This window comes from Trichechus manatus, unplaced genomic scaffold (genome assembly GCF_000243295.1).
Source record: "Trichechus manatus latirostris isolate Lorelei unplaced genomic scaffold, TriManLat1.0 scaffold00254, whole genome shotgun sequence".
In the NCBI taxonomy this organism is placed as follows: domain Eukaryota; kingdom Metazoa; phylum Chordata; class Mammalia; order Sirenia; family Trichechidae; genus Trichechus; species Trichechus manatus.
Window position 1 is genome coordinate 245,669 of NW_004444190.1, and position 26,018 is coordinate 271,686.

A 26,018-nucleotide genomic window follows, 5' to 3' on the forward strand; every position below is an offset into this window, starting at 1 on the left:
TGTCAATTTCTCTTTTCAGGGTTGTTAGAGTTTGTTTTATGTATCTTGGAGCCCTGTCATTGGGTGCATAGATGTTCATTACGGTTATGTCTTCATGATGGATCATCTCCTTAACCATTATATAGTGTCCTTCTCTGTGTTTTATGGTGGATTTTGTTTTAAAGTCTATTTTATCTGAGATTAGTATTGCCACTCCTGCTCTTTTTTTGGTAGTTGTTTGCTTGATATATTTTCTTTCAACCTTTGATTTTTAATAGATTTACATCTTTGTTTCTAAGGTGTGTCTCTTGTAGCCAGCATATTGATGGATCCTGTTTTTTAATCCATTCTGTCAGTCTCCGTCTCTTTATGGGTGCATTGAGGCCATTTACATTCAGTGTAATTATTGATAGATGTGAGTTTACTGCTGTCATTTTGTAGTGCTTTTTTTTGTGGTGCTGACATTTTCTTTGTTCCTGTTACTCTACTGTGTTGAATTCCTCTTGTTTGTGGATTTTTTTTCATTTCTTTTGTTTTTGTAGGTTTTGTCTTTACTGAATTTTTATGTATTTCCTCTTTAATTTGTTGAGTAGGTTTGTTAACTTTCTTTGTGGTTACCGTGAAATGTACCCTTATCTTTCTAAGTTTGAAGCAGTCTGTTATTACTTGGTATCACTTTGCCTTCCTCTCCACTAGAATATTCTATACCTACACCATTTATTCCCTCTTTTATTGTTCGATGTTGTTGCTGTTTACAGAATAACTGCTCTGATTCCCTGTTGTATTTCTTTTGGTTTTGGATAGTCCTTGAGAGTTCATTTCCTAGATTGGTATCTGGCTGGTACGATCTTATGTCCTAGATTCATCCTGTGAGCTGAAGTTGTTTGTTCTCAGATCAAAGGACTCCTTTTAATAATTCTTGTAAGTTTAGTCTGGTTTTTACATATTCCCTTAATTTCTGTTTATCTGGAAATGTCCTAATTTCACCACTATATTTGAATGAGAGTTTTGCAGGATATATTATTCTTGGCTAGCAATTTTTTTCTTTCAAGGTTTTATATATGTCATCCCATTGCCTTCTTGCCTGCATGGTTTCTGCCAAATAATCTGAGCTTACTCTTACTGTTTCTCCTGTCTGTGACTTCTCGTTTTTCTCAAGCTGCTCTCAGGATTCTTTGTTTGTCTTTGGTTTTGGTGAGTGTGATTAGGATATGCCTTGGTGATTTTCTTTTGGGGTCTGTCCTATATGGGGTTTGTTGAGCTTCTTGGATGGCCAGCTTTTCATCTTTTATAATACTGGAGAAGTTTTCTGTCAGCAGTTCTTCAGTGGTCTTCTCTGTGTTTTCTGTTTTCTCCCCCTGTTCTGGAACTCTGATCACTCACAAATTTTTGCTTTTGATTGTATCCCACATAATTCTCAGGATCTCTTCATTTTTCTTTGTTCTTTTTTCTGAGTTTTCCTCAAACAGGGTTGTATCCAAGTGTTTGTCTTCAGTTGCACTGATCATGTTTTCCACCATTTCAGATCTGCTCCTTAGCCCTTCTATGACACTGTCCATTTCTGAAATCTTGTTGTTTATCTTTTGGATTTCTGATTACTGTTTTTGTATGATTTCTAGTTGTGAATTTATTTTGTCCTTTTTTTTTTCCTGCTTTTCCTGCAATTTTCCATTGTTTTGTCTGTATTTTCCATGAATTTGTCTGTCTTTTCCATAAATTTGTTTATTTTTTCCTCATTTTTGTCTGTTTTTTACTTCAGCTCTTGGATAATTCTGAGTATTAGAGATTTGAATTCCCTATCAGGTAATTCTAGTGCCTTTTCTTCTACTGGAAAGTCATGTGGTGTTTTATTTTGGACACCTACTGGAGTTATCCTGTCCAGTTTTTGTAAATGTTTTGTTATTGTCTGCTGTCTTCGGGGCATTTAGTAGTTAATTTTCTCGTTTATTAATTGTAGACTTGTTTGTTTTGTTCCTTTTTTTTGTTTTATTTGGCTGGGTCTGAGCAGACAGGCTGTGTGTTCTTTGTTGTTTGCTTGTCTGTGGGCATGATACTTTTCACCTCCTCCAATTGGCAGGGTCAGTCCCTCAGATATGGTACAGGTGGGCAGGTCTAGCTGAAGAGGAGTTGCTGCGATGGGTTGTTTGTGGCACTTAGCACGGCCACCAGGTTGGGCTGGTAATCAATGCAGGGCAGGTTCTGGTAGGCCATGCCTGTGCTGCTTGGTGGTCTGATGTTAAGCACACGGTGCAGGTAGGCAGGATGGAGGGGGGAGATTGTGATGTTTGGAGCTAAGATGAGTATGGGTGAGAGGAGAGAGGAACAGGAGCCAAAAACATACAAATAAACAAAAAAGAGTGCTAGGGGAGCTTGCCATTGGAGTGGAGAGATTAGAGACTATGAAATGGAAAAAAACAAAAAGGAGAAGAAGATAAAAAGAAAAGAAGAAAATGAATAAATAAAAATTAGAGAGAAAAAAGAACAGCTCCCAGGGATCCCACCGGTGTGGCTACGAGGTATGGCAAAGTTGCTCCCAGGCACTGAAGTACAGCCTGGCTAGAAGGTGTAGAGGTGTCACTCAGTGCCAGATATTTAGGGGACAGGAAGAGAAAGAAGGTACAGAGAAACGAGAAACTTAGTAATGAAGAAAGACAAAAAGAAAACAAAACAAATTAAAAAAAAAGAAAAGCACGAATAAATAAATGCCCTCATGGATCCCTCCATGCTTCTGTGCAAACTGAGGGAGTAGATCCTAAGCCGTGCAGTACTGCCTGGCTAGAACGAGCTCCTCATTCGAGAAAAGAAAAAAAAACAAACAATTCGTAACAAACAAACAAAAAAAGCCCCAGGATCCCACCAGCGTGGCAGCACGGACCAGGAAGCAGTTTCACATTCAAGCGGAGTTTCACAGCCTTTCAGGAAGAAGCAAAGATGGCTCATGGAACCAGGTGTTTGAGAGAAAGGCGGGGGTGGTGAGAGGTAAGGAAGAAATCAAAAGAAGCAGAAAAAAGCAACACCATCAGCCAACAAATGGCACTCAGGGAATTGGCCAGTGCAGGCGGGTGGAATCCAAGCAGCCGGTGCTTCCCGGCCAAGAGACCATGGCCGCGGGAAGCAGAGGAGGCCGAGGGGGTGTGAAGAAGGGTAGGGGGTCGGAAAGCGTATATCGCTGGTTACCAGTCATCTGTCTCCTGCTGGTAGGTCCATGAACCTGCTTTCTCATACCCCCTGTTTGCTGGTCTCTGATAGGAGTCCAAGATGGCAGATCTGTGCTGTGTTAGCTGACAGGGGACCTCTGCATGTATCTCTCCTTGCTGTCTGTTCTCTGTCAGTTTCTTATTCCATTTGGTGCTTGGCTGAGTTCTTTATCTCTTCATTTGATGCTTAGGGTTTCAGATTGCTGTTTTCTCTGTTTGGCTTAGTTTTTCAGATCTTTGCTGTGGAGGGACGGTGTGGTGCTTCTGCCTAGAGCACCATGTTGCCCAGAAGTCCCCAGGAACTAGGATTTTAATGTAAAGTTGTGAGGCATGCTAAGCAAGCTGTTCGAGGCAGTGAAATTTTCCGCTGCCTGGGGACTGCTGTCTTATTCCCTCCTTTTCTTTTTGGACATTGGTCGTGCAGGAACAGTGTCCTTTCTTAATTGTAGCCTGGCTTGGAATTGTTTGGCATGTTCTCAGGGAGGGGGCAAATATCAGATATATACTTGAACATTTGGCCTTTCATCGTGGCCACTGATCTACTGTTGAGGTATTATGAGTTGGCAGACTTCACAGTCCTGTACTGGACTCTGCCTAGAGTTTTGTTTTTATTAATTGCCCCCCCCCCGCCCCGTTCTTTTAATCAGTAAGTTGGATGGAGAGATACAGGGATTATGAGTAACCCTTGCCCTGCATACGAAGGGGAGTATGAACAAATCCAGCAATTGTTTGCCCATGCGGTGCGGTTTACAGCTGCCTGGTGCTACCTATTAAGAACATTGAAATCCCATCCAGCATTTATACATAAGGCAACTCCTAGGAATAACCACATCACTCTGTTCATGATTGATTCTGCTCACCCAAAGGTCTACAGCAATCTAACCAGTTCAAATAAAGTATACAAGTATAGGAGACGGAATACTAACACCAAGGTTATCAGCAATGTTAAGAGTCTCTGGGGGATCTCACCTATGCAGGAGGGTGTCGGGGAAACAAGTACTTAAGGTCCTCAACTGGCTCACAAGTCTAGTTCTCAAGAGTTCTGATGAGTTTGTCCCTTGGCGTTTGGCGGGGTGGTTTTCTTTACTCAAATATAGTGGATCCAAGCTTTGAGCCCATTGCAGTTGATAGCTGTTGGGGTAGCCAAGAGGACTTCAGAGGAGCTGGTCCACTTCTGTTGACGGGGGTTGGCTTTCCACATCTTGAGAAGGACCCAGTCACCAGGCTGTAATGATGGAGAGGCACCTCTGGCTCAGATAGGCTGCTCAGGTGAGCATATCTGTGGAGAGAAGACAGCGTCACCAGAAGAGACTGCAAGTATTTAGTAACTTGAACATTTCCAGCCTCATGGAAATACAGAGGTGGGTCAATATTAAGGCAAGCTACAATGGTCATATTGGTGTTCTTTAATAAAGGGCGCCCATATAGTAGCTCAAATGGACTAAGTTTTAGTTTGCCTCTAGGGGCGGACTGAACTCTAAACAGGGCCATAGGCAGTGCCTTTGTCCATACCAACTTGGTCTCTTGACACAGCTTTGCTAGGTGTCTCTTCAGAGTCTGGTTGACCTGCTCTACTTTACCACTGGACTGGGGTCTCCAGGCTGTGTGTAATTTCCAATTAATGTCTAGGGCAGTTGCCACCGACTGTACCACAAAGGCCACAAAATGGAGCTCCTTGTCATTGCCAGTGGAGATGGGAAGCCCGAATCAAGGGATGATTTCGTTCAGGAGGTGCTTCACAACCTCAGTGGCTTTTTCAGTCCTGTGAGGAAAAGCTTCAAGCCAGTTAATGAAGATGTTGCTAAAGACTAGCAGATATTTGTAATTCCCGGAAGCTCGATGCATCTCAGTGAAATCCCCCTGCCAGTCTTCAGGCATTGCCCCAGTTCACTGGACCCGTGGGGGCACTTCAGGAGTGTTCTTGGGATTATTTTTTGCACAGGTAGGGCAGCTCTTTACCAGTGCCGAAATAGTAACATGGACCTTTGGTCCAGTTAAATATCTCAGCCCAATCACATAGTCCGTCGTGTCCGTAGTGGGTATATTGGTAGGCTCTCTGTGCATGAGTTTTGATGGAATGAAAATCTTTTCAATGGGGGGTGTACAGCCATCCATCCAGAGTGGCCCCCCCAGGTCTTGTTGGGAATAGTCCAGGTGGCGGTAACTCCAAGTGGGGAATTAGTAGGGCTACTACAATAAGTTTCTGTTGGATTGCAGCTTTTTTTGCTGCTGCATCTGCTTTATAATTACCCTTGGCAACCAGGTGTCCCATTTTTGATGCCTTCTACAGTGTACTACTGCTACTTGGGTGGGTGGGAGAATGGCTTGTAAAAGTTGTAAGATCCCTTGAGAATATTTAGTGTCCTTACCTCTTGGTGTTAGGAGCCCTCTTTCCTTCCGGATTGTCCCGTGTGCATGCAATACCCAAATGTGTACTTGGAATCAGTATAAATTGTTGCTTACTTACTGTCTTAGTTTTCTAGTGCTTCTGTAACAGAAATACCACAAGTGGATGGCTTTAACAAAGAGAAGTCTATTTCCTCAAAGTAAAGTAGGCTAAAAGTCCAAATTCAGGGTGTCAGTTCCAGGGGAAGGCTTTCTCTCTCTGTTGGCCTTCTCATCAGTGTTTCTCCGGACTAGGAGCTTCTCTGCTCCAGGTACCCTGGGTCCAAAGGACGTGCTCTGCTCCTGGCACTGCTTTCTTGGTCCCCTCTCTCTGCTTGCTTCCTTTTCCTTTGTATCTCTTGAAGGATAAAAGGTGGTGCAGGCCACACCCTAGGGAAACTTCTTTTACATTGGATCAGGGATGTGGCCTGAGTAAGGGTGTTACAATCCCACCCTAATCCTATTTAACATAAAATTATAATCACAAAATGGAGAACAACCACATGATACTGGGAATCATGGCCCAGCCAAATTGATACACACATTTTTGGGGGACATTAATTCAATCCATAACACTTACCTTTGGCCATTTAAGGGTCTGCAGCATGGCAGTGAGCTCGGCCTTCTGGGCAGAAGTATCTGGGGGAAGCGTGTTAGCCTCTAGAACCTCTTCTGAAGTGATCACCACATATCCAGCTTTCCTTTCTCCTTGTTCCATGTAACTGCTTCCATCGGTGAACAGTTCAAGGCCTAGGTTTTGGAGCAACTTGTCAGTGAGGTCTGCTGCTGCTAACCAAAAGGTTGGCAGTTTGAATCCATCAGGCACTTCTTGAAAACTCTGTGGGGCAGTTCTGCTCTGTCCTGTAGGGTTGCTATGAGTCAGAATCAGCTAAATGGCAATGAGTTTGGTTTGTTCAATGAGGTCTGGCCAACTGGTAACACTAGGTCAGTGGTCTTTAGGCAGTCATGTTCCTTTTCTTGCTTTGTCAAGGTCGGTGGTAGGGTGGCTGAGTTTAAACTGGCAGTTTCTCATAGGGTTGTGGCTGGGTCATCTAACAGCACCACTTGGTACTGGGCCATTCGCCTTGGGGAGATCCATTGTGACCCTCTCTGCTCTAAGATGGTTAGAACCGAATAGGGCACGGTCACCCGGAGAGGTTGGTCAAGGGTAAGTTTCTCAGCTTCCTTGATGATTAATACTGTGGTTGCTATTTCCCGAAGGCACACCGGCCTTCTCCCCGTGACTGGGTCTAGCTGCTTGGAGAAGTTTGCCACCAACAGCTTCCAAGTCCCGAGAGTCTGGTTAAATACCCTGGCCACCACTTAGGCAGACTCATGTACAAACAGTTCAAAAGGTTTATTCATATGGAGCAGTCCCAGTGCATCCTAAGGGGTCTGTGTCTTTTGCCTCTAAGGCTTGGCAATAAGTCGGAAATTTGAGATGCAGATGTGGCAAAAAACCCAAAATCCACGGAGCTGTCTCCAGTTGATAGGGGCTGCCAATCTACAGATAGCATCTTTTCAGGCAGGGAGGAGTTCTCACTCTCCCTGTCTGATTTTAAAGCCCAGATAAATCACCTCCTTTTGGTTGGCCTGAACTTTTTCTTCCAAGACCCAATACCCTGTATTTTCCAGAAAGTTCAAAAAAATTTATGATGTTCTGTACTGAGTTGTACTCACTGCAGCTGGCAATGGGTAGGTCATCCGTGTATTGGAGGAGGATACCATTGGTCAGGGTCACTTGTCTCAGTTCTTGGGCCAAAGCTGATCCAAAAAGAGTTGGACTGTTTTTAAAGCCCTGTGAGGGGACTTGCCAGCACAACTGCTGTTTCTGTTCTGTTCCTGGGTCCTCCCAATTGAAGGCAAAGATGTACCGACATTTCTTCTCCACTCGGATGCAAAAGAAGGCATTCTTCACGCCTAGCACAGTGAATCTGGAAAAGATGGGCGACGAGGTTGACAGCAGGGTATACGGGTTGAGAACCACAGGGTGGACTGTGACTGTTACCTGGTTGACAGCTCACACGTCTTGAATGAACCAGTATTCTCCATTTTTCTTCTTCACCAGCAGGATGGGGGTGTTGAACTGTGACTGACACAGTCTGAGCAGTCCATGTTTCAGGTATCTGGTGATGATTTTGCCCAGTGCCTATCATACCTCCACCTGGATGGGGTATTGCTTAAGTTGGGGGCGGGGGTACGGGGGCTATGCCAGGTAGGAGCTCGACTGTCACTGGGGGAACATTTTTGGTACATCCTGGCACTTTATTGGCCCATACCCACATGACCAGTGCGTCCTTGGTGTCTGGCCGTATCGATCCCTGGTAGTGTCCTTCCGCATTACAGTTGGTGGGTGACTAAGCCCGGTAAGGGCCATCTGCAGTCACCATCCATTCTCTGGTGGTATCTCCATCTGCATGATCCTTTTAGCAGAAGAAATTTGTGCTTGGAATTTGCACAACAAACTCTCTTCACAGCAAGGGAATGGGACAGTCAGTCATGTAGAGAAAAGAATGTGTTAATGACTTGCTTTGTATGGAGCAGGTTAAGAGTCTGGAGGAAGGGAGGGTTCTCCTTCTTACCCAAGACTCCCATAACCGACACAGTTAGTTTCATTGGGGCTGTCTTTTCCTGGGTCAGGACAGAGTGGGTTGCTCTGGTATCTACTAGAAACCATACAGATTTCCCCCATCCACCTTCATTGTTACCAGAGGCTCCAGGTCTTCCCCCATCAGCATCACGGGACACTAGGCAGCCCCAGGCTCTTTCTTACCTCTGGGTAGGAATTTAGGGCACTCTCTCTTTCAGTGTTCTCTCTCCTTGCACCAGGCGCACTGGTCTCAGCTTAACGGAGGTTGGGACCTCTCACCTCCTTCCTTCCTCACAGGCCCTTCTCTTCTTGGGCCACTGGGAGACAGGTCATTTCCTCACAAGGTGGCGACCAGGAATGCAGCCTGTCTCTTCTAATCGGTGATTTTTCTCTTTTCCTGTTCCCAGTGCCGATTGGAATATACCTGGTAAGCAAACCCAACAAGCCGTGAGATCCCCAACTCCACACCTCCTGCAAGTTTCTGGAGTTTTCTCTGCCTGATGAAAATCATATCCACTATGCGAGCATTTTCGGGACTCTCAGGGTCCGTGTATGCAAACTGCCTAAAAGCTTCAAATTCTTTCCAGAAACTTAGAGGATTCTTCGATTGGTTCTTGTTTGATCCCATATATTTTGCTAAGGTTTTTTTGTTTAGGCACTCCTTTCTTCAACCCTTCTAAAAAGCACTTCCTATGATAAGCAAGGTGTCAGTCCCTCAGCCATATTCTGATCCCAATCAGGGCCCCCCACAGGGAAGGTCTCTGCCCCAGCTGGTTTACTCTCTGCACTTCATGGCACTTGTCAGCCTCATCCCTAGCCTTTTCTAAAACCATGTACCTTTCTTCTGGGGTCAGGAGTTCATCTAGCAGTGCCTGACAATCTGCCCAGTTAGGGTTATTAGTGGGGAAGATGGAGGCAGAAAGAGCCTGCATTCTCTTAGGGTCTTCCCAATACTTGGGGCAATGGTTTTGCCAGTTATAAAGATCACTTTTTGAGAAAGGTTGGTGGACCCAGACCATGCTGGTGTCTGCTGCTGGGACTTGTCAGAGGGGGTGCATGCCTCTGGGCTCTGTTGTGCTGTTGCTGTCCCGAAAATCAGTCGCCCTCATGTTACTTTTGTTCTCAGTAGTCACCGAACTGGGGTGCCCAAAGGCTGTTCTGCTCTGCATATGGGGCAGCAAGCCCACTCGGGAGAGAAGGGCCTGGGCGAGGTGGATACAAAGGTTGAGGGGAATGTTGCTGGCTGGAAACCCCAGGTTCTGATCGGCGCGACTCATCTCAGCCGATAAACAAGAGACCGAGGTGTGAGATTGGAAGGGCACCTTTATTTCATTGTGCAAGGAAAGGAACAGTCAGGGCTGCTGCCTCCAAGACTGCTCAGGGAGGGTGAGAGGGAAAGTTACTTTTATGGGGTTTACAAGCAGGAAGTTCATACAAGTTACATCAGCAATATTCTTTATCATACTATGCAGGCGTAGTGGGTTTACGTGTAACTTCATGCATTGTATGTTCAGAAAATGGCCGCTAAACTCCACCCAGAGGCAGAGAAGTTACTATGTATACGACATTTAATAAACTAAAAGGTTATCCTGAATGTCAGCATGGTGCCTAAACCAGTTTCCTCCCATTTCCTCTAGTTTTGGGCAGCAGTTAAGGAGAGGGAAACCAAGATTTTAATGTAAAGTTACGGAGCATGTCAAGCAAAGGAACCAGGATTTTAATGTAAAGCTACGGGACGTGCCAAATAAAGGAACCAGGATTTTAGTGTAAAGCTAATGGGATGTGCCAGGCAAGCTGCTTGAGGTAGTGGAATTTTCCATACCTGGGGACCTCTATTTCAAAGAGAAAAAGAAAGGCAGATAGACTGAAGCATGGTATAGAGCATGTAAGGGATCACTTTCATTATAGGAAAGTACGTCTGTTTTTGTCACTCCTGATACAGGGTGAGAACTTAACTGGCTAGCTCAATCCTGATTGATGCAGTCTGCCATTATTGATATTATTTTATAAAATAATCTTTATTACTATTTTTTAACTTCAAAAACAGTGCAGATTGTATTAGTTTACCAAGGCTGTCATAACAAAATACATACCACACGTTGTGGGTGGCTTTAAATAACAGAAATTTATTGTCTCACAGTTCTGGGGGCTAGTAATCCAAATTCAGGATGTCAGCTGTGCCATATTCTCTCTGAAGACACTAGGCAAAGTATTCCTTGAAGTGTGGCTACGTTTTCACAAGGCCCTTTTTTCTCTGTATCTTCTTCTGTTTTATAGGACACCACTCACATTGGATTAAGACCCACCCTGCTGTGTCAATAAATGTTAGTCTAACTGATTATGTCTTCAGAGACCCTGTTTCCAAATAAGGTCGTATTCACAGGTACCAGGGATTAGGACTGCAGTGTATCTTTTGGGAAGACACATTTCAATCCATAACATCATCACTGAGGAGGCCCAGGCATATGGGATTTACTAGACAAAGATTGTAAGGCAGTTGTCTTAAATACCCTTAAAGAGCTAAAGGAAAACATGGACAGAGAACATGGACAGGAGAATGATGTAGGAACAAATTGAGAATATCAATAAAGAGGTAAAAATCATAAAAAGGAATCATGCCTTTCCCGCAGCTTCTGGTTATGGCCCAAGATCCTTGGTAGTCTTTGCCTTGTGCCTCCAGTCTCAGCCTCTATCATCAGATGGTCATCTTTCCTCTTATGTTTGTGTCTGTGTCTCTTTTGTAAGGACACCATACTTAATGGATTAGGACCCACCCTATTCCAGTATGATCTCATATTGACTGATGACGTCTTCAAAGACCCTATTTTCAAACAGAGTCACATTCACAGGTATCAAGGGTTAGGACTTCAACTAAATTTTGTAGGAATACAATTCAATCCATATCATAGATGTTATAGAAAAATTAGAAGTTACAGAAGGATATTAAGGACCAAATAAGCTATCAGTAATCTCATCACCCAGAGACAGCCACTGTTAAAGAAAATATGAGTAAAGATGCTGTATTTCATCAGTTTTATAGCCTATTTTCACTTAGCCTTATATTATGACTTTTTCCATGTCATTGATAACTTCTTAAAAATTGTTATAGGTCCATGAACGTTTGTATGGATATGCCATAACTTAAAACTGTTTCTCTGTTCTCAAATTCTCAATTTTTTTTCTTATGAATAATACATGTCCCTTCCCTTTCTGGTCCACTCACCTCCTATAATTATTGCCTGAGGCTGCATTCTTAGAAGTGAAATTTAACTAGGTCAAACTTAAAGACTTTTTGCGGGGAGAGGGCAGTTGGGGAGACATATTGTTAGAATGCTCTGAAAAGGTTACACCAATTTTTGTCCCTTCCAGTAGTGATTGAGAACGCCAATCTCATGCACCGTTGCTAACATTGTGCTAACATTTGGTGTTAACTTGGTAAATTACATGGGTAGGTACACATGAAACTGTAGATAGAGAATATTTTGGGATTCTTGTCTTGTAGTTTATCTTCTAAATATAGGGAAAATAGGTGCAATAATATGAGAAGTACCTCATCCTTCCATCAGATTCATAACACTTTCCTGTGTTGTGCCAAAATGCTTGTCTTCCTTACCGTACAATGAACGAATTGTCCCGTTTATCTGAGACTAATACCTTTCCATATATAAGCTGGATTTCCAAACCCTTTCATTCTTTAAGAACTTCACTCTTAGAATTATTCCCTTTCCACTGGATCATTCTCATCAGCATAAAAACATGCCTTAATATGGCCCTTCTTTAAACAAAACAAGAAACCTCCTCGACCTCTTGTCCCCCTCCAACTATTACCCCATTCTCCTTTCCTCTTCACAGGAACACTGGGAAGAATTGTGTCTACTCAAATTTTTGTACTTTTATCCTCTTCTCAGCTGGGCCAACAACATTGGTTCTTCTAAAGTATAATTTTCAAAAAGTTAAAAGCGTTACTCTCATGCAAATATAAAATGAACACATGTCAAATATGTTATTCAGTTAATAAGGGAACCAGTAAGATGTTAAGGCCAATCCAACAGAATTTGAAGAACAGGCATACATGTAGACAGTGGGTATAATGAATGAATTTGCTAATAGATGCAAAACTGGTTAATATCCTAACAGGCAATGAAATATAATTGGGAAGGTCATCTTTTCTGTAAGGAGTCCTGGTGGCTCAACAGTTAAATGCTTGACTGCTGACCAGAACGTAAGCAGTTGGAACCCACCCAGTGGCTCAGTGAGTGAAAGACCTGTCAACTTGCTTCCATAAAGATTACAACCTAGAAAACCCTCTGGGGCAGTTCCTCTCCATCACATAGGGCCGTTATAAGACATAATCAACTCAGTAGTACACAACAACAGCATCTTTTCTATAGGGTGGAAATCAGTTTTGTCATTAGAAGACAAAATTCATTTTATTGCTGTGGACAAGAATCATTTGTGTAACTATCCATTTGCTAAGGTTTAACTTCTACCCAGTCAGTAGAAGGTCAAAGGGCACGCCATATAGAATCAGATAATCCCTTAGAGTCCTCTAGATAATGCCCAGCACCCCACTGAAAGAATACTCAATAATTTATTTTGAGTATTAAGGCCATTTGTTCCTGACAGCCCCCCACTGCACCAATCACCTTGCCAGAGCCAGTGTTCAATTCTCTGTACTCATCTGAATTGACCTCTTAGCAAGATTTGAAAAGGTTGAACACTCTCTCCTTGAAAGACATACTTCGGTACGTCACATTCATCTGGTTTTCCACTCCTTCACTCTCTTCTCTTTAGTCTACTTTACTGCCTCCACTTCCTCTAGTAAACCTCTAAATATCAGAATGCCCCAATATATCTCCAGCCCTAATCTCTACCCTGAGTTCCAGACACTTAACTACCTATATCTACTAATTGGAGCCCTGGTTGCACGGTGGTTAAGAGCTTGGCTGCTAACCAAAATGCTGGCAGTTCGAATCCACCAGCCGTTTCTTGGAAGCCTTCGGGGCAGTTCTGTTCTGTCCTATAGGGTTGCTGTGAGTCAGAATTGACTCGACGGCAACAGGTTTGGTTTTTGGTATCTACTAATCAACTGTGTAGTCCAAGCTACTAGCATCTTTTGCCTGGACTATTAACAGAAGGTTTCTTGTTAGCCTATGTGTTTTCACTCTGAACTTCTGCAGTTCATTCTCTACTCAGCAGCCAGAGTGATCTTTTTAAAGCACACTGTCCCTCCTTTGCTTAAAACCCTTCAATGTTTTCTCATTGCAATTAGGATAGAATCAAAGTTCCTCCTGGCTCATAAGGCCCTATGTGATCTTGTCTTTCCTACTTAATCTGTATTCCCTCCTTCCCTTCCTTTACTGTGCACTAATACACTCGTCTTTTTGCCCCATGAATACACCAATATCTTTCAGGTGCTTTTTGCTTGCTGGTGCTTTCCACACCACATCTGTTGGCAGGCAGGCTCCTTCTCATCATTTAGATCTCAACACAGATGTCTCCTCAGAGATGACTTCTGTGGCCACCTTAGCTAAAGTAGCTCACAGCCCCGATCTCTGTATTACATTACTCTGTTTTATTTTCTTCATAACCCTTGTTGGTATCTGCAGTCTTATAGTACCTATAGTTACTCTTTCTTCTAGAATGAAAGTTCCTTGAAAATAGGAACTTTGTCTTATCTTCCATTCTGTCCTAATGCCTAGAACATTACCTGGCACAAAGCATGTGCTCACTAAATATTTGCTTACTGACTAATGTTGTAGTGTAAAAACATCACAAAGTTTAGTAAAGCAAAAAGCAAGTTTTATTTGGCATATGTTCAAAAAGGCAAAAGTGAGAAACACAACCATGCTGCCAGAGCTAATGTCTGCCCAAACCCAAGGAAATATTACAGAATAGACAAAAATGGGAAAACAGACAAGCACGCTGCCACAGCCATGTCTGCCCAAGTCTAAGGAAACTACAGAATAAGCAAGAACGGGAAAACGGACAGACATGCTGCCGCAGCTATGTCTTCCTGAGTCCACAGAATAGGCAGGAATGGGAAAACGGACAAGCATGCTGCTAGAGTCATGTCTGTCCAAGTCCAGAGAACATTGCAGAATAAGCAAAAGTGGGAAAACGGACAAGCACGCTGCCACAGCCATGTCTGCCCCAGTCCAAGGAACATTACAGAGTCATCAGTATATGTGAACATTACAAATGGGTAACACCTTTGAAAGCTTCACCTTTTCACAGGCTGGCTAGAAACTGTGATCCTACATTTTGAGTAGTCTTTTTTAACAATCATTGGTACAGGTTTCAGTCAGGAGAGTCTTCATTGGTCCAACAAATTTTGTAGTCACTAAATGCTAATAGAAGAAGATAGGAGTGGAAAGTCTTGTGTTCTGTTTGAATAGTTTGTGTGAAAGTTTCCCTAAAAGATATTTTCCAAGATTACCTTAGCTATTGTCTTTATACCTCAGAGCCCAGTTGATGAGCCCTTGAGAGGCGTTGTGAGCTCAACTCCAGCTGGGTCGCATTATCTATGCTTAAGGACAGAGAATAAGGATTCCGATATTTTCTAAATCACTAACTAAAGGATGGTTCACCCCAATTGTACTCACCAACTTCCCTTGCTTTTCTAGAAAGCCTACAGTAAGTAAGATGGTAGAAAAGCAAAGATCCTTCATAGAATTGCAAAACATAGACTGGCTTTGGAAGAAGATGAAACACCATCCCCTGTTCTGTGGTTAAAATGATGACACATCCTCTTTCTGTATTCTCTTTTCTACCTTCCCCCACCACAAGTGCAAGCAAGACTGGAAGGAGGGGAGGAGAGAGCTTGGCTTTGGGAAGGGAAGATATTACATTTTCCTGCAGACTGAAAAATGAGGCCTAGGACGTTCTACAAAGGCTTTTGTGGTTGAGTCCTGTTGGTGGAGTTGTATATTCTTTTAGGTTTTCTGATTTTACTGTAGGAGCTAGGTTAAAGTCATTTTTTTATTGAAATTTTTTAGATAACCAGGGCTTCGAGAGGCTGAAGAAGGTCATTAAAGGTTTTCGTTTGCTTTTTTCCCCTACTTCTTTATCTAAGGATGTATATTGCCATTGGAAGTACCTTTGCTTCTGGAAAGCTTAGAGAAGACACTGTAGAACTTTAGAAGACAAATAGTAAGGAGCTGGCTTCTTCAGAGGCAGCAGAGCAGAGTGGGAGGGGAAAGCCCTGGATCTCCATCATTTAGCTTTGAGTCATAGAAAAAATTACTCTGTAGGAGTTGAGTTTCCCGACTTTCAGGATTGTTCAGAAGATTAAAGATGCTTAACATAGTACCTAGTATATAATAAGTGCTTGGTAAGTGGTAGCTGCTTATAAGGACTTGTTCACTGTGTGAGGTGAAAAATGAAAGAAGAAACTTTAGCTTACACTTCCACGTTTCGTAAACCATTTCACCACCCTGAATTAGAAGTTGGGATTCCAAAGCTGTCATAGATTGAATTATGTCCCCCCAAAAACATGTGTATCAATTTGCCTGGACCAGGATTCCTGGTATTGTGTGATTTTCCTACATGTTGTAAATCCTGCCTCTATGATGTTAATGAAGGAGGATGGGCAACATTTGTGTTAGTGAAACAGGACTCAATCTACAAGATTGGATTGTGTCTTGAGGCAATCTCTTGAGGTACAAAAGAGAGAAGCAAGCAGAGAGAGGGGGACCTCACACCACCAAGAAAGCAGTGCCAGGAGCAGAGCACATCCTTTTGACCTGGGGTCCCTGAGTGGAGAAGCTCCTAGTCCGGGGGAAGATTGATGAGAAGACTGACAGAGAGAAAGCCTTCCCCTGGAGCTGACACCCTGAATTGGACTTTTAGCCTACTCTACTGTGAGAAAATAAACTTCTCTTTGTTAAAGACATCCACTTGTGGTATTTCTGTTATAGCAGCACTAGATGACTAAAACAAAAGCCTAGTTTAAGAATAAAAATTATTGGAGGTTGGAACTTCCTGGTGCTGTATCTCTTGGGAAGCTAAGCATTATACAGTGGTATTATGTTGAGTTATACTATTTTGGTGGGAAGTTTTTTGTTTTTTCTTTTAACAAGTTGAAAATAACAAAGTACTGTGTTGAGTTGGAGGGCTGAGTTCTTCTTACAAGTGGCCTGATCTGTTGTAATAGAAATAAACTGTAATCTATATCTTAATCTGGGAGGAAGTATACAAATGTAAAAAGTCATTGAGCTGCACACTTATTTGTGCACTTTATGTACTTCACTGTTCATATCTCAGTTAAAGGGAAGAAAGGACATTGTTCAACTCATAGAAACCTTTAGCAGTAAAGGTGAAGCTTGAGCAGAGGGGAGGTAACGTTAATATAAAAATGCCCATATAAAGTATTAACTTGGAGGAATAATCACTGGGATAGTGAATATAGTACAGTGGTTTTATAATGGCTGATTTGGATTAACTTCTATTTTCTTTATATTCTAGTTAATAAAAGCATCCATGGAGAACACTGAAAACTCAGTGGATTCAAAATCCATTAAAAATTTGGAAACGTGAGTATTTAAATGCAATCCTATATAATCAGAGGAAAATGAGTATATTTAATATAGCAAAGTTTGAGGAGTGGGGAAGCAGAATGTGTATGGACTTTCTAGCCAGAGAGACTAAGTTGACTTCTTCCCTCAGACAGCTGTGTGGCTTTACACAGTTAACTTCTCTGAATCTCATCTTCAAAACTTTCATGGAATTGTGAAGAGGATTAAAGGAGGCATCTAAAGACTAAGCACAGTGTCAGACCTATAGTCAGAAACACAGTCTTGGAACCAGAAGGATGCCCTAGGAAAGGCCAAACCCTCAAGTTCAGTTGCTTCTGTACCTTCCTATATTGCTCTACTGAAGGATAGGTTTTGTATTTGGGGGAGGTTTATTGGCCTCCTGTTAATTTATAACCTTTAAGACTAAAATGAAATGCCAGCTCTCAGTGCCTAGTTACGAATTATCTTTTTGTTTTTCTCATCTTTCTTTTTGAGGTACTGTACTTGTAAATGCTTTCAGTAACTAGCAAGTTGAGAAAGGAAAAAGTTAAAACTCAAACATTCTTAATTCACATCTATTATTATTGATTAGAATTTTTTGTGATACTTTTAATTCTAATAGTTTCTTTCAGGGACCCAACATTCTTCTGTGCTAACCCAAGAATTACAAATTAATTTTAGTACTGAACGATAGTATTACAGCAATATTATTAACAAGCTGCTAATAAGATTTGGCAGTGTTTAATTTAAATGTCATCTTTAGGGAACTGGGTTATAGGTAAAGGAATTATCCTAGAAATTAAGCCTTTGAAATGCAATTCCATTTTAAAATATTTTTTTGAAACCTCTGTAAAGTGATTTACACATTTTCCTACCTACTTTTCATTACCATACAGAAACATCACTTAAATAGCAAATTGCTTGGGAGCCCAAAACAGGTTTAGGGCTGTTATGGTCCACTGATTAGGTACCTTCACATTCCCAAGCATTTTGGGTCTCTCGGGCGTGTCCACTCTCAGTCTAGCTATCACACACTGCTGGTAGAGTACCTGTCTCTTAAGGAGGGAAACGGTAGTTATAGTTCTGTGACTCATTAGCTAGGGGTCTTTGGGTGGCACAAATGGTTTCTACTAGACTACTAACCAAAAGGTTGGTGGTACAAATCCACCCAGTGATTCCATGGAACAAGGGCCTGGTGATCTACTTCTGTTAAGACTGCAGCCATTGAAAACCCTATGGAGCACAGTTTTACTCTGAAACATGGGGTCACTGTGAGTTGGAATTGACTCGACGGCAAAGGTTTGAGTTTTTGTTGTTGTTTTTTGACCTATTATTTCCTGATTCTTGGTCTAGATCAGGGGTCAGGCTTGTGGTCTGTTTTTGTCAGGTTTTATGAACACAGCCACACCCATTCATTTACATATTGTTCAGGGCTATTTTCACCAGCAGAGTTGAATAGCAGCAGCAGAGACTGTATGGCCTGTAAATCTAACATACCATCTTGCCCTTTAAGAAAAAATTTGCAGACCCCTGGTTTTTGGATAGATGACCTCCAGGCAATATTTTCAGTTGTTTATAGTAGTGCTTTTGTGTATTAATAAATTACTAATTTGTTCAGCTCACAGAATTTAAGGGACAATTTAGGAATTTTGATAAATATTGTGCATTGAATCATATTTTTATTTTGTTGGTTTCCTATAATTTTGGGGTAATTTTCAAGATTTTACTCTTACCTTGAACGATAAAATACTTCACAAAGTTAAAGGATAAAACTTATTTGATGAAAAGTTTATCAACATTTAGAGGAAAACATAAATACAGAGATTAAAAGCTTGAACTCTGAAGTCCAACAGATGCTATCAACCTTGGTGCTGATAATATCTCCATAACCCACAGCACATTACTTCGCCTCATGGAGGGTCATTCCCTCATCTGTAAAATGGATTGTTGTGAAATTTAAACTTAAAGACCTTCAGTACGTTCTCTTAATATTGAGTAAATGTTAGCTATTCTTATGAGTTTTTAAAATTTTATTAATGTGAATAGCAGCATTGGTCATTTCTAATTTTGTAAACTATTGTTTGATTTCTAAACAGAAAGATCTTCCATGGAAGCAAATCAGTGGACTCTGAAATATCCTTGGACAGTAGTTACAAAATGGATTATCCTGAGATGGGCTTATGTATAATAATTAATAATAAAAACTTTCATCCAAGCACTGGTATATATCTTACATAATTTTTTGTCCTTTGCAAGTATGTATACCATTTGAGATGTTAAAAATAGTGTTGATCTGTTTTTTGTCAGAAAACTATGGCATAGGATAACCGTGAATAGAGATAGGGCACTATCCTACAGGTCATATAATACAACATGAACTCTTAACCCTTGTACCTATCTTTCTGGCTTCCAAGAACTATTCTCCTATCTGTATGCTTCGCCTCTTCTGCCCTGACTTTTCTGTGACCTTGATTCTTTATCCTCTTGCTCCCTCTTTAATGCTAATGGAAGGTTCTTTACAAAGAATAAGTACTAGTATTTTTACTTTTTACAATAACCCTGAAAAGTAGCTACTATTAGATTCTGAAAGGTTAAAAATCTTGTACAGAGCCATACAGAGACTTTAGTAACTAAGCTGGGATTCAGGCCTTATCTGGCTGACTCCAGAGCTTGAGCTTTTAATCTATATATCATTCTGCTTTATTTTCTTGTATCTTCGGTTGCTCTGTTGAGGAACTCTTATCCCCATCTTAAGGAGATCTTTCTTTACTCTGCTTCCTCTTAAGTTTTGGTCTGATTTTTGTTTCCTTTCTTTGTTCTCTAAATTTTGAACCTAAAATTAAGCTTGCCATCTCCACTTTCCAATCCCTCCTAAACCTGGTTTTCTCTGTTTTTTACCTCTACTACTCTACTGAAACTGTTCTTTTAATTCACCACAGCCTAATCACCAGATCCCCTTCTCAGTCTCTATACTGTGTAAAATTTCAGTCTAATAATACAATTCAGAATATTTTTCTGGAGAATATAGAAAATCCTTTGCAATGCCAAAAAATTCTAACTAACATTTTGGTGTATTTTTACCCAATATTTTTTCATGGACAGTTTTTAAAACTTCATTTTATTTATAATATGCAATCAATATTGCATCCTGTTTGTTTAGCTTAATATAATATAGGCATTTTTTCATATAGCTGCATAATTTTCATATTTTATTTTTTTCTATTTTTGTTTTTATTTGGCTACTTATTTAATACCTGCCTCCCCTATGAGTCTGTGAGCTCAGTGGGGGAGGGAATATGTCTGTTTTATTCCTCTTTTTTTTTTTTATTGTTGTGCTTTAAGTGAAAGTTTACAATTCAAGTTAGTCTCTCATATAAAAATTTATACATACAGTGTTGTATGACCCTAGTTGCTCTCCCTATACTGTGACAGCACACTCCTCCTTTCCACCCCGGATTTCCCATGTCCGTTCAACCAGCTCCTGACCCTCTCTGCCTTCTCATCTCACCTCTGGACAGGAGCTGCCCATTTAGTCTCATGTATCTACTAGAGCTAAGAAGCACACTCTTCACAAGTATCATTTTATGTCCCATAGTTCAGTCTGATCCTTGGCTGAAGAGTTGGCCTCAGGAATGGTTTTAGTTTTGGGCTAACAGTCCAGGAGCCATGTCTTCTGGGGTCCCTCCAGTCTCAATAAAACCAGTAAGTCTGGTCTTTTTACTAGAATTTCAGTTCTGCACCCCACTTTTCTCCTGCTCCATCAGGGATTCTCTGTTGTGTTGCCTGTCAGGGTGGTCATCAGTGGTAGCCAGGCACCATCTAGTTCTTCTGGTCTCAGGCTGATGAAGTCTCTGGTTTATGTGGCCCTTTCTGTCTCTTGGGCTAATACTTTTCTTGTGTCTTTGGTGTTCCTCATTCTCCTTTGCTCCAGTTGGGTTGGGACCAGTTGGTGCCTGTTAGATGGCTACTTGTTACCTTGTAAGACCCAGATGCCACTCACCAAAGTGGGATGCAGAACATTTTCTTAATAAACTTTGTTACGCCAGTTGACCTAGATGTCCCCTGAAACCATGGTCCCCAGGCCCTTGCCCCTACTACTCTGTCCCAGGTCAGGTCTGGCAACTCCTCACTGCTTGGTTGTATTCAAGAAACTTCTTAGCTTCAGTTTGGTCCAGTTGTGCTAATTTCCTCTGTAGTCTCTGTCGTCCTTCCCTTTACCTAAGATAGTTCTTGTCTACTATCTAGCTAATGAATTCCCCTCTCCCTCCCTCCCCCCCCTCGTAACCATCAAAGAATGTTTTCTTCTGTGTTTAAACCTTTTCTTGAGTTCTTAAAATAGTGGTCTTATACAATATTTGTCCTTTTGTGACTGACTAAATTCACTCAGCATAATGCCTTCCATATTCCTCCATGTTATGAGATGATTCATGGTTGTTCTTTATCATTGTATAGTATTCCATTGTGTGCATATACCATAATTTGTTTATCCATTCATCCACTGATGGGCACCCAGGTTGTTTCCATCTTTTTGCTGTCGTGAACAGTGCTGCAGTGAACATGGGCGTGCATATATCTATTTGTGTGATGGCTCTTATTTCTCTAGGATATATTCCAAGGAGTGGGATTGCTGGATCATATGGGACTTCAATTTCTAGCTTTTTAAGGAAGTGCCAAATTGATTTCCAAAGTGGTTGTACCATTTTACGTTCCCACCAACAATGTATAAGTGTTCCAGTCTCTCCATAACCTCTCCAGCATTTATTGTTTTGTGTTTCTTGGATTAATGCTAGCCTTGTTGGGGTCAGGTGGTATCTCATTGTAGTTTTGATCTGCATTTCTCTAATGGCTGATGATCGTGAGCGTTTCTTCACGTGTCTGTTAGCCGCCTGAATGTCTTCTTTGGTGAAGTGCCTGTTCATGTCCTTTGCCCGTATTTTAATTGGGTTATTGGTCTTTTTTATTGAGGTTTTGCAGTTATCTTGTAGATTTTACAGATTAGATGCTGATCAGATTTGTCGTAGCCAAAAATATTTTCCCACTCTATAGGTTGTCTTTTTATTCTTTTGGTGAAGTCTTATGATGAGCATAAGTATTTGATTTTTAGGAGCTCCCAATTATCTAGTTTCTCTTCTGGTGTTTGTGCATTGTCACTTATGGTTCGTATTCTGTTTATGCCATTTATTAGGGCTCCTCGCGTTGTCCCTATTTTTCCTTCCATGATCTTCATTGTTTTTGATTTTGTATTTAGGTCTTTGATCCACTTTTAGTTAGTTTTTGTGCATGATATGAGGTATAGGTCTTGCTTCATTTTTTTGCAGATGGATATCTGGTTATGCCAGCATCATTTGTTAAAGAGACTGTCTTTTCCCCCAGTTAACAGACTTTGGGCCTTTGTCAAATATCAGCTGCTCATAGGTGGATGAATTTAAGTGTGGATTCTCAGTTCTCTTCCATAGGTCTATGTATCTGTTGTTGTACCAGTACCAGGCTGCTTTGACTTCTGTGGTGGTATAATACGTTCTAAAATCAGGTAGTGTGAGGCCTCCCACTTTGTTCTTCTTCTTGAGTAATGCTTTACTTCTCCGGGGCCTCTTCCCTTTCCATATGAAGTTGGTGATTTGTTTCTCCATCTCATTAAAAAATGTCATTGGAATTTGGATCAGGATTGCATTGTATCTGTAGATCGCTTTCGGTAGAATTGACATTTTCACAATGTTGAGTCTTCTTATCCATGAGCAAGGTATGTTTTTCCACTTATATAGGTCTCTTTTGGTTTCTTGCGGTAATATAGTAGTATCTTGTAGTTTTTATTATATAGGTCTTTTAAATCTCTGGTTAGATTGATTCCTAAGTATTTGATCTTCTTGGGGGCTATTGTAAACGGTATTGATTCAGTGATTTTGTCTTGGAAGTTCTCTTTGTTGGTGCAGAGGAATCCAGCTGATTTTCGTATGTTTATCTTGTATCCTGATACTTTGCTGAAATCTTCTGTTAGTTCCAGTAGTTTTCTTGAGTATTCTTTGGGGTTTTCTGTGTATAAGATCATATCATCTGCAAATAGAGATACTTTGACTTCTTTTTTACCAATTTGGATACCCTTTATTTCTTTTTCTAGCCTAATTGCTCTGGCTAGGAACTCCAGCACAGTGTTGAATAAGAGTGGTGACAAAGGGCATTCTTGTCTGATTCCCGTTCTCAAGGGGAATGCTTTCCAACAGTCTCCATTTAGGATGATGTTAGTTGTTGTTAATCATGTTGTTAATCATGTTGAGCAATTTCCCTTCTATTCCTATTTTGCTGAGAGTTTTTATATGAATGGGTATTGGAGTTTGTCAAATGCCTTTTCTGCATCAATTGATAAGATCATGTGGTTCTTGTCTTTTGTTTTATTTATGTGATGGATTACATTGATTGTTTTCCTCCCTGCATACCTGGTATAAATCCCACTTGATCATGGTGAATAATTTTTTGGATATGTTGCTGAGTTCTATTGGCTAGAATTTTGTTGAGGATTTTTCCGTCAATATTCATGAGGGATATTGGTCTGTAATTTTCTTTTTTTGTGGTGTCTTTACCTGGTTTTGGTATCAGGATTATGCTGACTTCATAGAATGAATTTGGGAGTATTCCATCCTTTTCTGTGCTGAAATACCTTTAGTAGTAGTGGTGGTAACTTTTCTCTGAAAGTTTGGTAGAACTCTCCAGTGAAGCCATCTGGGCCAGGGCTTTTCTTTATTGGGAGTTTTTAAATTACCTTTTCAATCTTTTCGTTTGTTGTGGGTTTATTTAGTTGTTTTACCTCTGTTTGTGTTAGTTTAGGTAGGTAGTGACTTTCTAGAAATTTGTCAGTTTCCTCTTCTGAGCGCTGCTTTTGCTGTGTCCCAAAGGTTCTGGTAGAATGTGTTTTCATTCTCGTTTGATTGTATGAATTTCTTCATCCCATCCTTAATTTCTTTTATAACCCACTAGTTTTTGAGCAAGATGTTATTCAGTTTTCATGTGTTTGATTTTTTTTCCTTTTTCTGTTATTACTTTCTACTGTTATGGCTTTATTGTCAGGAAAGATGGTTTGTAATATTTTGATGCTTTGAATTCTGTTAAGGTTTGCTTTATGGCCTAATATGTGGTCTATTCTAGAGAATGTTCCATGTGCATTGGAAAAGAAAGTATGCTTGGCTGCTGTTGGGTGGAGTGTTCAGTATATGTCCATGAGATCAAGTTGGTTGGTTGTAACGTTTAGATCTTTGTGTCTTTATTGAGCTTCTTTCTGGATGTTCTGTCCTTCACCGAAAGTGGTGTGTTGAAGTCTCCTACTATTATTGTGGAGCTGTATATCTCTCTTTTCAATGCTGTTAGAGTTTTTTCTATGTATTTTGGAGCCATGTCATTGGGCACATAGGCGTTTATTATGGTTATGTCTTCATGCTGGATCGTCCCTTTAATCATTATATAGTGTCCTTCCTTGTCCTTTGTGGTAGATTTTACTTTAAAGTCTGTCGGAGATTAATGTTTCCACTCTTGCTCTTTTTTGAGTTTTGTTTGCTTGATATATTTTTTCTATCCTTTGAGTTTTAGTTTGTTTGCGTCTGAGTCTAAAGTGTGTCTGTTGTAGGCAGCATATGGACAGATGGTGTTTTTTTATCCGTTCTGCCACTCTTTGTCTCTTTATTGGTGCATTTTGTCCATTTACATTCAGTGTAATTATTGATAGGTATGAGTTTAGTGCTGTCATTTTGATGTCTTTTTTTGTGTGTTATTGACAGTTTCTTTGTTACACTTAGTTTTCTGTGCTGAGTCGTATTTCTTTATGTATTTTCTTTTCATCTTTTTCATTGTTGTTGATTTTGTTTTTGCTTAGTCTTTATATTTTTCTTGTGTTTTATTTTGATGTGTAGAATTGTTAGCTTCCTCTGCGATTACCTTAATATTTACCCCTATTTTTTCAAAGTTTAAAGCACTCTTTTATTTCTTTATATTGCCGTGATTTCCTCTCCATATGAAAAATTTATGACTACATTTTTTAATCCCTCTTTTTTGTTTTAATGTTGTCATCTTTTACATATTGACATCTCTGTTTCCCTATTTTCAGTGTTTTAGCTTTAATTTATTTGTGTGACTTCCCTGTCAAGGTTATCTGGTTGTTCTGTCCTGTGTTCTAGGCTTGAGTTGTTATCTGATGTTAATGATTTTCTAACCGGAGGACTCCCTTTAGTATATCTTGTAATTTTGATTTGGTTTTTACAAATTCCCTAAACTTCTGTTCATCTGGAAATGCCCTAATTTCACTATCATATTTGAGAGACAGTTTTGCTGGATATATAATTCTTGGCTGGCAGTTTTTTTTTCCTTCAAGGCTTTATATATGCCATCCCATTGCCTTCTTGCCTGCATGGATTCTGCTGAGTAGTCCAAGCCTAGTCTTATTGGCTCTCCTTTGTAGATGACTTTTCCTTTATCCGTAGCCGCTCTTAAAATTCTCTCTTTGTCTTTGCTTTTGGCAAGTTTGATTATAATATGTCTTGGTGACTTTCTTTTGGGATGTACTTTATGTGGGGTTCAATGAGCATCTTGGGTAGATATCTTCTCATAATTTCATGATATCGGGGAAGTTTTCTGCCAACAAATCTTCAGCAATTCTCTGTATTTTCTGTTATCCCCTCTATTCTGGTACTCCAGTCACTTGTAGGTTATTCCTTTTGATAGAGTCCCACATAATTCTTAAGAGTTTCTTCATTTTTTAAAATTCTTTATCTGATTTTTCCTCAAATAAGTAGTTGTCGAGTGCTTTATCTTCACTCTCACTAAGTCTGACCTCCGTTGCCTCAGTTGTGCTCCTATGACTTTCTGTTGCGTTGTCTAAATCTTAAATTTTATTTTTAATATTCTGGATTTCTGATTGTTGTCTCTCTATGGATTCTTGCAGCCTGTTAAATATGTCATTATGCTCTTGAGTAACTTTCTTAAGTTCCTGTTACTTGTCTGTGTGTTCCTTCACTTGGTCTTCGTTTTGTTGGAACTCCTTCCTGATCTCTTGAAGAGTTCTGTATATTAATTTTTTTGTATTCTGCCTCCAGTAATTTCAAGAAATTCTTTTCCGGAATTTCTTCTTTATTTTGGGAGCCTGCTGAAGCCATCCTGGTCTGTCTTTTTATGTGATTTGATACTGACTGTTGTCTCTGAGCCAGCAATAAGTTATATTTGTTTGTTTTATGTTTGCTTACTGTGTCCTAGCTTCTTGTTTTGTTTTGTTTTGATATGCCCATATAGGCTGCTTGTATAAGCTACTTTTATTATTGGCGTCTTTGAAGCTCTATTGTCCTGTCACCAGGTGGTTAGATCTGTTACTAAGTA

At 40.5% G+C, this 26,018-nt stretch overlaps 1 protein-coding gene across 6 annotated transcripts in view; it reads left to right on the forward strand.

The window, feature by feature from the left end:
- Positions 1 to 26,018, forward strand: part of CASP3 (caspase 3) — a 48,318-nt gene that overhangs the window by 8,738 nt on the left and 13,562 nt on the right. For 4 of the 6 annotated variants that reach the window (XM_004389668.2, XM_023724661.1, XM_023724662.1 and 1 more), the window contains 2 exons: positions 16,618 to 16,685; positions 18,764 to 18,888. In XM_004389668.2, the coding sequence (XP_004389725.1) occupies positions 16,633 to 16,685; positions 18,764 to 18,888 (178 nt within the window). In that variant the 5' untranslated portion in view covers positions 16,618 to 16,632. Of the gene's footprint in view, positions 1 to 8,558; positions 8,579 to 15,990; positions 16,014 to 16,617; positions 16,686 to 18,763; positions 18,889 to 26,018 lie in introns of those variants that run through there. The other 2 variants (XM_023724659.1, XM_023724660.1) reach the window with 2 other exon arrangements.